At 40.8% G+C, this 17,249-nt stretch overlaps 1 protein-coding gene across 4 annotated transcripts in view; it reads left to right on the top strand.

Moving 5' to 3' along the window:
• unc80 (unc-80 homolog (C. elegans)) overlaps positions 1 to 17,249 on the top strand; it is a 253,548-nt gene that overhangs the window by 215,075 nt on the left and 21,224 nt on the right. For 2 of the 4 annotated variants that reach the window (XM_078404202.1, XM_078404201.1), the window contains 7 exons: positions 2,685 to 2,808; positions 3,101 to 3,307; positions 4,169 to 4,353; positions 9,497 to 9,662; positions 11,909 to 12,088; positions 14,349 to 14,493; positions 16,661 to 16,717. In XM_078404202.1, coding sequence (XP_078260328.1) covers positions 2,685 to 2,808; positions 3,101 to 3,307; positions 4,169 to 4,353; positions 9,497 to 9,662; positions 11,909 to 12,088; positions 14,349 to 14,493; positions 16,661 to 16,717 — 1,064 coding nt within the window. The remainder of the gene's footprint in view (positions 1 to 2,684; positions 2,809 to 3,100; positions 3,308 to 4,168; positions 4,354 to 9,496; positions 9,663 to 11,908; positions 12,089 to 14,348; positions 14,494 to 16,660; positions 16,718 to 17,249) is intronic. The other 2 variants (XM_078404204.1, XM_078404203.1) reach the window with 1 other exon arrangement.

Genomic DNA, 17,249 nt, shown 5'->3' with positions numbered 1-17,249 from the left:
AAAATTTTGTTGTGGACATGTGCACCTGCAGCCAAAATGGTAAACCATAGCACCACAATTTCAGTGCCACCTTAACCACCACTGTCCTGGCGACTGTATAAAACAAGTTTTATTTAAATTGGTCTTATATTTTTTAAGTTAGAGAGATTTTAAAGTTTCAAAATTTCATTTCAAACCAAATTTTTCAAAGTGCTCTGCGTATGACGGGGCAAAGTGCCCCGTATCACAATGGGGCACGCATGACCTCCCTCCACACGCACCTGAACAAGATGGACGCCGTTATCGAGGCAGCCACCCGCCCCTCTTCTCTTTCCCCTCTCCTCTCTCCCCACTCTCCCACACCCGGGGGACACTCTGAGCAGGAGGGAGATGGTCGGACTGATGGTCCACTGATCCTTCCCTTCCGTCCCTTCAACCCACGGCGTACTCGAGTCCCCGCTGCCACCCGGGCCCAGCGCCCCACACCATTACCGCACACAAGCCGCAGCGGGCAGCTTCTTCACCTCTTCCTTCAGCAGCCGCTTCTACCGATGGCGTCGTCGACGAGGGTCGCTGTCACCGACGGCCCCATCGCGACTACAGAAAGATGGCGGCCGCTCTCCTCCTCCTCCTCCTCCACACACTCCGCCATCTTGTGCGCGCCTCCTGTCGCGCTGCCCGCCTCGAGTAGTCCAACCTCCCGCCACCCTGCAGCGCTATCCGCCTCCCACCTCTGCCGGGTCTCACCGCGCTGTCCGCCTCGAGTACACCGAGCTCTGCCAGGCCACTGCCGCCGCCGCCGCACTCCGGAGCTCCCCCTCCCTGCACGCTCGGTAAGTGGCTTTCGCCGCCAACGGGTCCGCGAAGGGGTGGGGGCCGAGTGGGTGGAGGGAAGGGTGGGGGTAGGAGGGGAGAGGAGAGAGTGGGGAAGGAGGGTCTGTTTCTACTCTGTATGACTCTATGACTTATCATAACTTGCCCATCAGAACTCCTTTAAAGACATTGTTCAAGCCAGTGAAAAGAGAATGACTGTGAAAACACAAGTCATCAGTGCAAAACCCAATTAGAAAACAAGTGCATTGTACTGCAATAGGTACGTAGTGTTCTGTTGTTGAGGTAGGATTAGGGTTGTAGGATAGTCGGACTCTAAGTGCAGCCTGACTAATATTTTGAACAGCTGCACTATATTATCCTGACTCTTATACTCAATAGCTCAACCAACGAAGACAAGCATGTAGAATGCCTTCTTCGTGACTGCATCCAGCTATGTTGCGAAGTGTTGCCAAATTGTCCCAGATGTACAGTTGAGTAGTAGGGGAAAGTTGAAGAGAATGTGGGAAGAATTAGAAAAATTGAATTAATTAACGATTCATATAAATAAGTGGATGATGAGTGGTGGACTCCATGGGCCAAAGGGTTTGTTTCTGTTTTGCTGAAAGTAAATAATAAAATCATGTAGTGTTAAAAATATATATCAAATGATCAAATAATAGAGCCCCGATATTTTCTATCAACCTCACAACCTGAATGTCACTTGTCCATGTTCTCCAGCGATCCTGCCTGACCCGCTGGCTTGCTCCAGCACTTTGTTTTAATGTTTTATTTAAAGTTCTCTTCTCTTTTTCCAGAAAAAGCTCCCAATTAACCTTGCCTAATTTTAGTCTCTGTTGAACTTGATAGAAAGTTAAATGGGTTCCTGATCTGTTTTCTGTTAAGTGAGTTGGGTTGAATTATTTCCCACCAATGCTGATGAAGACTTGCATTAAAAAAATGTCTTCCTCACATGCTGCTTTCCAGAGTTCTAGACGTGCGTTGCCAGAACTTTTTTCTAAAATCATCAATCATTTATTTTGATTGGACATATTGATTAATATTGGATATTAAACATTTCAATTACCTTATAATTTCCAAACTATAACCCTGGATTTTTTAATCCAAACATCATAATAAAAACATGACAGTGCCTTCAGGATGATGAGATCTCAATGGTCTGAGTTGGCACAGATGTAAATAACAGTCCAGTTGCATTGATCGTTCCCAAAATATGTTACAAGAGATTAGTGTGTGGTTTGCTGGCCACATAATTATCAGAACGCTCCCTGCAGGCATTGAGACAACTGGTTCAGCGGTGGTTTCCTTTCCTAAGTTGATAGTGATTTTCCGTGTTGTTGGCTGAAATCAATTAAATCATTTAATGGGCTGGTGCTTTATCAGGCAGAATCGAGAGACTTAAAAGACAACATTAATGATTTTAAAAATATAGTTTATCTCATGTTACAGGTGCTGATAGCAAAGTTAACATTTATTGCCTGTCCTTTATTGTCCCTTTGGGCTGATTGGTTTACTGGGCAGGTTCAATCAGCAGTTAAGAATCTGCAATGTGGTGGCACTGTAGAGAGCTGCTGCCTCACATTGCCAGCGACCTGGGTGTTATTTGTGTGGAGTTTACACGTTCTGTCTGAGACCGCAGGGGTTTCCTTCGGGTGCTACAATTCCCTTTCACATCCCAAAGACGTGTGGTTTTGTAAGTTAACCGACCACTAAATTGCCTTGCTTGTCGGAAGTGGATGGAAAAGAGGGATAATACACAACCAGTGTGATCTTTGTAACTCTAGACTCACTAGACTAAATGTTTATTCTGTCATAGAACACATTGAAATGCTGTTTAAAGTATTCTTAGCAAAGTAGTCTTCTTTTTATGAAAGGCTTTGAAAGAAGATTTCCCTTTAAGCCATGTGATTTCCCCATTCACTAATCAAGAAAGAAGGGAAGGGATGCTTCTGAATCTTCTGATACCATTCGTGCTAACAGTTGGAACTGGAAGCAAAGGTCAGTTGCTATGATTTTTTAATAGTAAAATATATTTTTGTGCGCTTTACCACTAAACTAAGATTCATAGTCATTGCGATTGAACAAATAAGCCGATCTTTCAGCAGAAGGACATTAGCTTGGTGGCAGAAAGGCAAATAAAGGGAAAGTAGGCTACATCTTTCCTTAAATTTATCCTTTAAATTTCTATTTATCGACTTAAAGATATGTTGGTGCTTGCATATTTGATAATATGAATGGGGATATTATTCCCTCATTTTATAAATGACATAAATATTACTTTCTGTTATAGACAGCCCTAACTTGGAGAAGCTTGAAGTGTTCCTGCTGTTGCAGACTGTAATCAATATCCTTCTCCCACCACGAATCATCAGTACTTCCCGTAGCAAAAACTTCATGCTGGAGAACTCTCCAGCTCATTGTTCAATTCTAGGGGATGCAGGGAAGGACCTGCGACGCGAAGGATTAACAGAATCTACAAGCCAGGCAGCCTACTTGGGTAATGCGGGAGAGCATTTTGTTTTATTTGTTTGGTAACAAAAGATGTGTTTTAAGCAGAATTTATCTCTACCTATTGTATGTCAGATCGAGGTGCTTATTGCCAAATTCAGTTTTCAATACCACTGAGATATTTTCACAATCAAAGCTAATTTGACTTTGAGATTGTACTATCCAACTGTGCCCCGTTAACTGACATTTCCACAGATACTGGCTTCCAAAGTGTACAGACCAATATATGAATTGAAAATCCTTTGTAAATAAACATAAACACAGAAAAGCAACAAAATGGCAACAATTACAGAGACATTTATGTAACTCAATAACTAAAACTAATGCCAAGAGTGGCATAGTGGTAGAGTGACTTGCCTTACAGCGCCAGAGACCCGGGTTCGATCCTGACTACGGGTGCTTGTCTTGACGGAGTTTGTGCGTTCTCCCCGTGACCTGTGTGGGTTTTCCCCGAGATCTTCAGTTTCCTCCCGCATTCCAAAGATCTGCAGGTTTGAAGGTTAATTGGCTTGGTATCAATGTAAATTATCCCTAGTGTGTGTCGGATAGAGTTACTGTGCGGGGATTGCTGGTCGGTACGGACTAATTGGGTCGAAGAGCCTTGTTTCCATGTTGTATCTCTTAAAAAACTAAAACTAAAAAATGTATGTACAGTTGGATCAGACCTTACCTGGGTGATGCTGGGTGTCATTTTCTTTTATATTCAGCATCAATTGATTCATGGAATAAAACTATACATTTAATTTTATTACTTTTTAAGTATGTAATAGTGATATTTATTTATTCTGTGTTTAACCCAATTAATTGAGTTATTTTTCTCTTGTTTTTTAAAATCCTGCTTATGTGTTAGCATTAAAGGTTATCCTTGTGTGCTTTGAACATCATTTGGGCAGCCAGTGGTACAAGCTCAGTTTGCAAGTTAAAGAAATGGCACTACGAAAGGTTGGAGGTCTTGCCATGTGGGATTTCATAGATTTTATAGTGAGAACACGAATCCCCATCTTTATTCTTCTGCGTCCCTTTATCCAATGCAAGGTAAAAAATATTTACATCTGCCCTGTTTTTGTCATTTTTGAATTTGTTATGATTGCATTAAATCTGTGTACTGTTTGACCTTGACAACTTTTTCAGTCAGAGAGTTGTGAATCTGTGGAATTCTCTGCCTCCGAAGGCAGTGGAGGCCAGTTCTCTGAATGCATTCAAGAGAGAGCTAGATAGAGCTCTTAAGGATAGCGGAGTCAGGAGGTATGGGGAGAAGGCAGGAACGGGGTACTGATTGAGAATGATCAGCCATGATCACATTGAATGGCGGTGCTGGCTCGAAGGGCCGAATGGCCTCCTCCTGCACCTATTGTCTATTGACAAACACAGACCAATTTGTTCTTTCATTTTGAAGAACCCCTTCTTCTTATCGTGTCCACATATGTTAGATATTGTGTTTCAGCCAAAACTGAACACAACACTTAGCAATATCATTGTTCTCTGCGAGGTCCTGAGAGTTGCATTCGAACTCCAATAGAGGACATCTCAATAGGTGCTCCATAGTTTGTGGTTCAGTGCCACATATGCAGGTGACGTCTTCAGTGTCTATATAACCCCACTTCTTGAGAGTCGCTGAGTCTCCACTCAAACTCAATTGCCAATTTCTAAAAGCAAAACCTATTGTGAATTGTGCAACTAGCCAGTGACTTAGAATGTAATTCTTGTTTTAATTTTGCTTTAAAGTAATGTTCCATCATATAGATGGAAGTGGCAAGTAAGTGATTCAATTAAAACAGCTGAAAATAGAAATTTATAATCAAACTGTGATTTTAATTTTACAGCACATTGTTTTCCTTATCTTCAAAAGTATTTTCTTGTTATTGGAGTATACTAGAGTCATGCTGTCACAGAAGATAAGCCCCATGGCACACAAGGACTATGTGAACCCATCAAATCCCTATCTAATTTATATTAGTCCCATAGGCTCTTGGTCAGAAGCCTTTTACGGCTTGGCAATTTAAGTGCTTGTCTCAATTCTTCTTAAGTGTTGTGAGAATACCTGCCTCCAACACCTACTCAGGCAGCTTGTTCCAGATTCTACCACACTCTTTGTGGAAAAGGTTCTTCCTCTGGTCACCTCTAACTCCTCGTCCTAAACCTATATCTTCTAATTTAAGATGCCTCTGCTTTATTAGGTAAATTCTTCGTAAATTGAAACAGAAAGTCATAAAGATATACGTTTTGGTGTCATTGCACCAAAATTATTCAACTAGATTTTTAAAGTTTCCTTTTTGGTTTAGAAATGAATTCAGTTTAAGGAAACTGCAGTTGAAGTAACTCACACCTGGCAGGTGGGCAGTGAGGCTGGCAGTTGTGCTTCCAACACAAATGATTGCAGCAAATTAAGTTACTGTGCATCCAAAAAAAAAAGAGACAAAGTGTTGGAGTAACTCAGCGGGTCAGGTAGCATCTCTGGAGAACATGAATAGGTGACGTTTTGGATCGGGGCCTTTCTTCAGAGAGAAATAGGAGCGATTCCAGATGGGACCCAAGGAAGGGGTGGGGGAAGAAAGGGGGCCATTGGGGAGAAAGGGGAAGATGGCGGCGCTGCCCTAGCAGCTGCGGCTGCGGCTCACCTGCGGTCCATTTGTCTTTGTGTTTTTGTTGTTTTTTTTGTCTTAATTGTAGTTGTGATGTGGTGTTTTTGTGTTTGTGTACTATGTGTGTATGTGGGGGGGAGGGGGGGAACTGTAACATTGTAAATATGTGTCCCTTCCGAACGGAGACCCGACCTTTGTTTTCTGGGTGGTGTCTCCGTTCCAGCTGCGGCCTACCATCGGCCCAACTCCTGGAGCTGTCGGCCTCCAGGGCTCTGGTTCGCAGAACCCGCGGATCGGACTTACCATCACCGGAGCCGGCCGTCTTCGGAGGCTGCGGGAGCGGCTGCGACTCGCCTTAGGCTCGGGCCGCGTGGATGCCGACATCGGGAGCTCCGGCAGCGGCAGCGGGTTCGCCCGCCCCGGATCGCGGGGCTTGGGTCGAGGACATTTCACCGTCCGGCGCGGCCTAAGATATGCCGCGGGATATTTCTCTGCTGGGCGGGGGCTTCAATGTCGGGAGCCACGACTGCCCCGACGTGCAGCAACAGCGGCAGCAGCAGCGTGTTCGCCCGCCCCGGATCGGACTTATCATCGGCGGAGCCGGCCGTCTTCGGAGGCTGCGGGAGCGGCTGGGACTCGCCTTAGGCTTGGCCCGCTGTGGACCGTCCGGTGCGGCCTGCAACCACAACAACCTGACTGCGGGCGAGGACAGCAGGAGAAGGGAAAGACATTGTGGCCTTCCATCACAGTGAGGAGAGGACTGGAGGAGACTCACTGTGATGGATGTTTCTTTGATGGATGTTTCTTTTTTGTGTGTTTTTGGGGTTGGGTAATTTGAATGCCTATTTAATGCTTTTATTGTTGGACTGTGTTTTTGGGGGTTTTGGGGTTGTGTAATTTGAATGCCTATTTAATGCTTTTATTGTTGGACTGTGTTTTGGGGGTTTTTTGGGGTTGTGTAATTTTAATGCTTATTTAATGCTTTTATTGTTGGACTGTGGGTGACTGAATTTCGTCCAATATTGGATGACAAATAAAGCTATCTTGAATCTTGATCTTGAATCTTGAAAGGGGAAGAGGGATTGTTAGATGTTACCTAAAATTGGTGAATTCAATGTCTATATCCGTTGTGTTGTAAGCCACCCAAGAGGAATATAAGGTGCTCTTCCTCCAGTTTGCATGCGGCCTTACACTGGCAATGGAGGAAGCCCAGGAGAGAAAGGTCAGTATGGGCATTGGAAGGATATTTAAAATAGTTAGCAACTGGAAGATTCAGTAGGCCTTGACGGACCAAACGCAATTGTTCAGCAGATCGGGAACACTGGGTGCAGTAGATTAGATTAGAGGAGGTGCATGTGAATCTCCGTCTCGCCTAGAAGTACTTCTGGGGTCCCTAGATGGGGGCAAGGGCAGAGGTACAAGGACTGGTGTTACATCTCCTAATGTTGCAGGGAAAATACTTGGAGAGGGGGTGATTTGGGTGGGATAGAATGAGTGAACCAAGGAGTTGCAGGGGGAGTGGTACCTGGAAGGCCGAAAGGTGTAAGTGATGTGGCTGGTGATGGGAACACATTGAAGGTGATGGTTATGTTGGAGGGCGATGTGTTGGATACAAAACCTTGTGGGATGAAAGGTGAGTACCAGGGGAACTCTATCTTTGTACCTTCTGGGAGGAGGGGGAGAGAGACCAGAACTACGGGACACCGAAGAGAAGTAGGTGAAGGATGCATCTACAGGGGGAGGGGGAAACAGCATTTTACTGAGGAAAGTGGACATCTCGGATGTTCCAGAATGGAAAGCCTTATCTTGGGAGCAGATGCGGCAGAGACAGAGGAATTGAAAGTTAGCGATAGTGCCTTTGTATGTCTTTTGGGGAGAGTGGGTGGGCGGAAGTGTTGGCCAGATAACTCTGGAAGTCAGTGCGTTTGTAGTAGTCATTTCTGGATAGTCTGTCTTCTGTGATAGAGACAGAGAGATCAAGAAAGCGGAGAGAGGGTCAGAGATAGTCCAGGAATTTGAGGGCAGGGTGGAAGTTAGTGGTGAAGTTAATGAAATCAACGAGTTCGACACAGGAGCAGGGAGTAGCCCCAATACAGTCATCGGGGTAGCAGAGAAAGAGGTGGGGGATGGTGCCGTGTACACCTGGAACAAGGACTGTTCAATGTAACTGACTAAACCGCAAGCTTAGCTGGGGCCCATGTAAGTGCCCATGGCTACACCTTTAACTTGGAGAATGTGAGAGAAGTCAATAGAGGTTGTTGAGGGCGAGATCAGGTTTTGCCAGACAGAGGAGTGTGTTAGTCAAGAGAAATTGGTTATGTCTCTGATCGAGGAAGAACCAAAGTTACTCCAGCTTTTTGTGTCTATCTTCGGTTTAAATCGGCATCTGCAGTTCCTTCCTATAAATAGACTGCCTTATTCATTTCCTTCTAGGACAACAAACTGTTGGTTAAATCAAAGTTACGGTGCCTTTTCAGGAAAAAAATAAAGGCTAGATCCTCATGCTTCTCAATCAATCTCCTTTAGAAGGATGAGGGGGGATCTTATTGAAACATATAAGATAATTAGGGGATTGGACACATTAGAGGCAGGAAACATGTTCCCAATGTTGGGGGAGTCCAGAACAAGGGGCCACAGTTTAAGAATAAGGGGTAGGCCATTTAGAACGGAGATGAGGAAGAACTTTTTCAGTCAGAGAGTGGTGAAGGTGTGGAATTCTCTGCCTCAAGGCAGTGGAGGCCAGTTCGTTGGATGCTTTCAAGAGAGAGCTGGATAGAGCTCTTAAGGATAGCGGAGTGAGGGGGTATGGGGAGAAGGCAGGAACGGGGTACTGATTGAGAGTGATCAGCCATGATCGCATTGAATGGCTCGAAGGGCTGAATGGCCTATTCCTGCACCTATTGTCTATTGTCTATAATGACGAGCCACAGAGGTTTGTGGATAAATGAGTAACATCATTGCCTGACTGCATCTGAAATTGGTTAATGGCAATAGACAATAGGGGGAGGAGTAGGCCATTCGGCCCTTCGAGCCAGCACCGCCATTCACTGTGATCATGGCTGATCATCCACAATCAGTACCCCGTTCCTGCCTTCTCCCCGTATCCTTTGACTCCACTATCCTTAAGAGCTCTATCTAACTCTCTTGAAAGCATCCAGAGGATTGGCCTCCACTGCCTTCTGAGGCAGAGAATACCACAGATTCGCAACTCTCTGGGTGAAAACATTTTTCCTCATCTCCGTTCTAAATGGCCTACCCCTTATTCTTAAACTGTGACCCCTGGTTCTGGACTCCCCCAACATCGGGAACATGTTTCCTGCCTCTAGCGTGTCCAATCCCTTAGTAATCTTATATGTTTCAATAAGATCCCCCCTCATCCTTCTAAGTTCCAGTGACTCCAAGCCCAGTCGCTCCATTCTTTCAACATATGACAGTCCAGCCATCCCTGGAATTAACCTTGTGAACCTACTTTGCACTCCTGCATATCCAGTTTTCCCATGGGAAGAACATAAAAAATGGAGAGAAATACAATGTTTAAATAGGGATGGAATAAAAATATAGGCAATTTATAATTATTTTCTTTGGGTTTCTTCTAGCTATTAGGTCATCCGGCAGAAAACCATGAGGAAGCAACTGCTCGGCATCATATTATAGACCAGCTGGAGCGTAGGTTTATTCCAAGGCCACTCAGCAAAAGCTCACTTGTCACTGAGTTTAACAACGAATTAAAAATCTTGAAGGAGGCAGTACATAGTGGATCAGGTAATGGTAATCTCAGCACACAAATTTTGTTTTTTGTAAATTACTGTACTTCATGAATAAAATTAAGTTTATTCACAATACATGTAACCTAACTTTATGACCAGAGACTAAATCAGGTGGCAGAGCCCCACTTAGAGAATATTTGCAAATATAATGTTAAGATAGTTTGGTTAATTGCCTTGGGTTGAATGAACAAATATTCAACTGTTACCCATGTTTATGCATTGATTTCAATTCTGTAATATTACGCTGCAGCTGTTGCACAGGACAAACTTCTACTCGGAAGAGCAGGTCCTAGTAGGCTGAATTTCCCAGGCTGTATTCTGCGAGCTGCTGCATTTTATGTCACCAGGGAAAGTTATTCCTTTACCACCTCAGTTTTATAAAAGCTTGTAAATTTTGCAATCCAGATTTTTGTTCATTACTTAAGAAAAGCTTAATTTAGGTGCTGCAAATGCACAGTTGAGGAAGCGTAAAAGATCAAATGCTAGGAAAACTGGCAGGCATGTCACACTATCTACAGACCATAGCAATGTGTTTACGGTTGACCAGTGATCAGCTAAAAATGTCCCCAAATTGTCTATTGTGAACATGCAATAAAGATTCAGCCAGATCAGTGGATGCCAAGCCGAAACGTTCTCTTAACAGTTATGTCCATGCCACATTCTCATGTACCATTGGAATATCACTTAACGTGCTATTTATTTATGTTTGATACTGGTTGATCAACTATTAGTTGATGTTTCAGTCACCATGACCTGCACTGCCATCAACTTTCCCAGTGACTAGCTTTTGCCATTTCGATGTCATGATTCTAGTCACTGATAGCTATCATAAGATTGACTTGAAAGCCCCACCAGAATGAGCAACTTTCTATTACAATGGTTTGATATGCGTACCTCTAAAAGGATGCATGTGTGGCAAAAACTTCAATGTAACCCAATTGAAATGAAGGTACGCATGAATACATTGGGGGAGCAGTGCGATTGTACAAGGGAGCTCAGGTGAGCATTGAATATGGTAGATGTTGACAAGTAATGTTCTTGACATACTATTTGGGCAAGAGAACTGATCTTATTGAATTGTATTTTGTTGGATTTCTTAAGTTATGGTTTAATCTCCTGATCTTTTTTCGGGCAAAGTAAATACTTTAAGCTTTTGTTTTATACCCATGCATCCACATGTTGTCAGGTGACAATATGTCATTATATTTTCCCTTAAATATATGTTCAATATCCCACTTGGACTGTGAATGTTCTTCTGGACCACTGTACACAAGGGGTGTTTAATGGTAAATTATGTTTTCCAGCTTTGCAAATTCAGGTCTTATTTTGCACACAAAACAGTTTTCACTTCAGAAAGACTGCAGAATTGTCCACATGTCTTTTAGTTGCTCTGCATTAGTATAATCCATTTCTACAATGGAAGTCAAAAAGCTAAAGATTAGTGCCCACGCTGTCCACAAGGAAAAGGAACATCAACTCAAGGCTGTTAATATGACATACAATATTAGAATGTAATCTATATTTCTATATGATAGTAACTATTATGCATTTAGGTTTATTGCTGAAAATCTAATTATTAAAATAATGAAATAATGCTTAAGCTCCACCAAGTCTATTTTTGCAGTGTTGCAGTATTCCCAGAATGCAGCTTAGACAATAGACAGTAGGTGCAAGAGTAGGCCATTTGGCCCTTCGAGGAAGCTCTGTAATATCACAAACTCTTCACATGTATTGCTTTTAAGATACATATTCATTTTTTAACCATTTTATCAAATTTCATTGCCTTACAAATTGCACATCATCGTGCATCCTCTGCATTGAGAGCTTGATAGTGCAAGCCACTGACCTGTGCTCAACTGCTATCCTTGTACTTTCTGATTAGGTGGTGAGTGAAATGAACTCTTGGGTGGTTTCTAACTGCTTAGCTAAGAACTAAATAAACTTGCCCAATTGGAATAAGCAGTAACATAGCCTGATGGTTTTGGGCTCAAATCACATTTGAGTCGCCAGGATTCCCCCATAACCCTGAAGCACCTAATCCTGTCCTCGTCTACAAACTGGCAATATTTCAAGCTTTCCACCACCCTCTTCAAGAAGATTTGCATTTTATCAATATTATCTGCTGACGACAATTATTGTGCAAGACTCCTGTTACTGCTTGCAGTTGATGAAAGTACTGACTCTAATCAGAAACTTGCAGTGCCATATTTGTCTCATAACTTGTTCATTATATCTTTGCAGCATACCAAGGCAAACCTTCCATCAGCACTGTGGGAACTTCCACATCAGCTTACCGCTTGAGTCTGGCCACCATGTCTCGTTCAAACACGGGGACAGGCACTGTGTGGGAGCAGGACAGCCAACCTTCTCATCAGGCCTCTCAGGACACACTAAGCAGGACTGATGAGGAGGATGGTGAAAGTGAGCATTTGTCATTAACAGAGCTTCAGTTCAACTTGCATGTTAATTGCTTCTAGCAGACTGCACTTGTCAGTTTATTCATCCTTTGCATTTTTTTTCTCCATTTCAATGGTCATAATTTAGAGCAATGAAAATAGCATGAGCTGCAGGTTCTATATTTGATACATTACAAGGTCTAAGTTGAATTGTCTTTGAATGGTGCCTGTTAGAATGTTGAATGCACATTTGTATTTTACAATATTTCCATTCTTTAAATTACTTTTGATAAAATTATTAAACCCTCACATTTACACAGGCAATTCTAATTCAAATTAATTCATCATCATGCACATACAGAGCATGAGGATTAATATTAGAACATTTTATACTTTAGTAATTTTAGTTTGGGATGTATTTGGTTCTTTATCAAAAGTACAGTGTGTTTTCCAATTTTTGATTTGAACAAAGCTTCCTGCTTTACTTTTTCCTGCTTTATTTCTCTGATAAACTGCATAAGTACAAGTGGTACGATGCTGAGCCACAATGATCAGCTTTGCTGAGCGTGGATCTGCTGAAGTAACTGATCAAAAATATTGCTGCAAAAGGTGTGACATTTAATGCCAATGGAAGTTGTGGATACCTTCCTGTTGCAGGCACCCATGGCCCCTAGCCCCTCCTCAAATATCTGTAGGCATGATGCAGCATTGCCTGTGTTATATTACTGCTTTGAGAAATTTCTATCCCATTGTCTCCAGACTAGTAAGTGAAAAAGTGGGAATTTCTTCTCTTGTTCTTTCCAGAGTGAGTTTAGCAGAAGTTTCTTCTCAGAAATTGACCATGAATTGCAACAGTATTAAAATAGACCAGAAAACTCATCAAAGTAAACTAGCAGCCTAAAAGGATAAACCCATAGCTAACAAATATGCACTGGGTGAACTTTTAAATTAATCTGGCAATGGGTATGAGCTTTCATATTCCCCATTTTGCTGGATGAGTTTATCATTTGGAATAGTGGCTTGAACTGCTCTTTTTCACCAAGTGCACCCATTTTTCCAATGTTTTAATTAGCAAGAAATGTTGCTGCCAATATGGATGATTAGATGACTTTTATGCCAGTAAAACAATGTCCTCAAACTCCAGGGATTTTATGTTAAGAAGTATAGGCTGGCTTGATATATGAATATTCAATATGGTTGGTAAGATCATCAGGTCTACACTAGCTCTCAGTGCAATCCCATTACTCACATATTCTCTCACATTGTTCTGCCATCTACCTACACCGGAGATAATTGAGAGTAGCCAATTAACCTGCCAAACAGCTAGCCTTGAAGGATGTGGGGGAGATTAGAGTACCCATGATAAATTCATGTGGTCATGAGGATAAGCAAATGCTACACAGACAGCACCAGGGAACAGAATTGAACTTGAACTACTGGAGATGTGAGACAACTACACGACCTACAACACCATTGAGCCAAACATTGCCACTTCAATTCCACTGTGCCATCCCTCACCACTTCACTTTATCAGATGGCAAAATAAACACGCCTTATCAGGTTGAGTTTGAAAGTGGTTTTAGGTAGAATATGTTGGGTGTAGATATAAAGAAATAAATAATGTTGTATACTTTTTCATATTTTTTCTCAATCCACTACTGTAGTCTCATTCGCCCAACACATAATTAAAAAGGAGACACAAGAGATTGCAGATACTGGGTTCTTGAGCAAACCACAAATTGCTGGAAGAACTCGGCAGGTCAGACAGCATCTGGGGAGGGAATGGACGTGCAACATTTCAGGTCAGGACCCTTCTTCAGACTGGAACTGAAAGATTGCCTGGCCATTCCCTTCCCAGATCCTGTTAAAGATCACATAAATTATGAATTAAAGTCCCCTGTTCCCATCACAGTGGATTGTCATGCAACATTGAAAAGGGTTTAAACTTTTACTCCTGAAATTTGCATTTACTATATTTGAAATAAAGGATGTTGTGCAAGAGAGAATTTAGTTCTGACATTTAGCATCATATTGGATCACCAAATTGACAACTGCATCAGTGCACAGAAAAGGCAATTTAAACTTTACTTTTAGAGTGTGAAAAAATCTTGTATCTATATTTTTGTAACTTCTATAGGCTCATCACAGAAGTACTTAAACTGCTTTAATTGGGAGTTCCAGCATGTTCCATATCAGCTTTATCATTGTAACCACTGTCATTGGTGCATCATAACACTTATTAATATAGAAAAGTGGTTATATCGGTTCTCCTTTCTGTCTTGCAGATGACACTGTCAGCATGCCTAGCGTAGTTAGTGAGCAAGAAGCTTATCTAGCTAGCAGCAGTCGAGGGCGCCGTCGATTTTCCAGCCACATCACCACGTCTGCTCCTCAGTCTGATTCAAGAATTAGAATTTTGCCTAGCCACAGGTAATATAACTAGTAATGTTCTGCTAGCTACAAAGATAATATAATTAAATGTTCTATGAATTATTAAAATTTCATGTGCTATCTCTAAAATTTGGAATTTGAAGAATAACAATTCAATATGGAAATATCATTGTTTGTTTAAATATGTTCCGTCAAGTTTACTTCATCTCCAGAGATGTTGAATTGCCTCTTAGAGATATTAACCAATATCAACAAAATAAGTTATGCATCAATGAACTATATCTGGGAAATAATGCTGGATTAATAATATCCCTGTTATTGTTTATTATAGTGCAGATTGTCGTAATAAACACAAACATTTTTTTATTTTATCTTAACGCTACAAATATATGTTTCCCATGCTTATTGCTCACTGCAGCTGCAACTGGGGTGATTTTTTGAGGTTATTAACTTATTTTGAATATGTTTATTTTTGAGAATGAAGGAGGTGAATTTACAGCATGTTGTTTCTACCTGTATTACTAACTTAAGATTGATGTAACTTAGTAATAGAATTAATTTTGCATTAAAAAAATAAACGTGACTGAATAAATACAAATTGAATGTTCATATTTCAGTTAGATTGTGGTTGGAAACAGTTCCATAAACAATAAATTGATTTGGCCGTTTGCTGTGTTCCTAAAGTATATGATTTCTTCATTAAAATGTAATTACATAATACGTATATTTACAACAAATGTCATAATTTCTGTTATATTCTTACAAATAATCTGCAAAATTATACCAGCGAAATTCTAAAATGTTGTTATGCCATGTTTCCAATCCATTCTTTTAAATCTTTTAAAAGCAGGAGATAAATCGAGAAAAAAATGGTAAAATAAATCATACTATCTTATCTTAATTCACTCTGTCAGTGCAGCAGTGCCATGAAATACCAACAAACGCTGGCTATGAAGAATATATACAGTGAAGAGAATATAGTTAATAAACTGCTGGCTATAAAGAGAAACATACCGTCGTTCCTCGGCTGAGGAACCACAGTATGTTTTGTCATCCTTTCTTCTGGAATGTATTAATGTTAAGCTGCCATTGCTGTGCCCACTTGCTATCTAATCAGTATTGTGACTGAAATTAACAATATTTTATGCTTCCAGGCTTGGAGGCCATAATCTGCAATTAGTGTCACTACCCATTTTCTCCAACATTTCATATATTGTTGTGCAATTTAGATGTGGCAGAAATCTGATAAAAAGGCAGACATTGCCAAAATAATCATTGCATTTATTTTCAGGTAGTTTTATCAATCAGTGCAATCAACAAAATTATAATTAATATATGAAGACATATAAAAAGAAATAGATCAAATTGATTATAAAATACTTGTTTCCAAGCTTAATAAATTTAGAATTGAATGCAAAAAAATTTGAAATAATATATTTTTGTCAACATTTTTTACATTTTAACTTCCCTTAAAATTGCTTTCTCGTAATCTCAGCAATGTAATGCGTCCTGTGAAAAGCATCCTTTTGGTTCAGAGAACAATGCTGATGACATTTTACACTGAAATGCTATTTTCTATGCTTTCATCATATTTAGGTTTCTGGACAGATGTGACACATTCAGGTGGCTGCTAATTGCTTTAATGCGCTACTAAAAGCCAATAAGAACTAACATGAACTATCTTACCTACCAATGTTCACTTCCTCTAGGTTACCTCCACACAGGATTGTTGTGATATAAAATTATATTTAACAATTTTCTTCTGTATTTTCATTTGCTGAAAAGATATGCAAAAACTTGATTTATAGAACAAAGTGAAAGGCATTCTAGCTGCTATAAATATATACTATATTCTGAAGAATTCACAATTGTCACATTTATTTTTCAGATATACTAAACTTGATTCCTTTATGTTACAAAATAGGTTTTGCTTTCTCCATCTACCTATGTTTCCTGTACAGAGCTCAAAAAATGTTTTTCTTTTCTTGCAGATTTTTCCAAAGTGGAATTTATTTACTTTTTTTTCATGTATTTTGAAAATTAATCTAATTTAATCTTCTAATCCCTACACCAGTAAACACTTATTTTAATTTTTCTAAGTCTATATTAAATAAATGCTGTTGAACAGCATGTAATGTTGTGAACTGCCCTGTTTGTGGACAAGGCATGCATAATGTCCCTAAATACTCGTCTCCCTGCCCTGCAGTGAACCTAATGTCCTCGACGAATCCCAGGGGCTGGCTGCTGAGATTAACCTTTCTAGGTACAGTGTAATGTATTTATGTTAACATGTGTGCTGGGAATCACAACAAACACTTTCCTTATCATTTAACAAGTATTATTTATGTATCATGTGACTTTTCCTCTCAAAAAACATACTTCCATTCACCTGTCTTTAACCTCATATTTTGTGTTTTGTGTTCTGTTTAATTAAAAGTCAGATCTCCTGTGAAGATTTCCCATTACACTGATGTTATAAACTCATGGTCTCATAATGTTCATTTATGCCCATGTGTTGCAGCTTTGTAGATGATCAAGTCTTTGATGGAAAATTGGATGGCAAAGGTGGAAATGTAGCTCAACCCACAAAATTATTGAGAAGTCCAGGACAATAGAAGCCCCCATTTCCAATGACTAATCTGTCTACTTTAATGTATTCACCCTAGCTGTTTTAAATTGCACCAAGAGGCACTTAAGGATGTAAACGTGAATTGAAATGGCCCCATAAGTTGCAGGGAAGCAAGAAAATAGGGAGGCAGGAAATCTGACTAATGGGACTGCACCTCTTGAGCCAG

This window comes from Rhinoraja longicauda, chromosome 8, assembly GCF_053455715.1.
Source record: "Rhinoraja longicauda isolate Sanriku21f chromosome 8, sRhiLon1.1, whole genome shotgun sequence".
NCBI classification, from domain to species: Eukaryota; Metazoa; Chordata; class Chondrichthyes; order Rajiformes; family Arhynchobatidae; genus Rhinoraja; species Rhinoraja longicauda.
The sequence above is the reverse complement of the archived record's forward strand: the minus strand, read 5'-3'. Positions and strand labels throughout refer to the sequence as shown.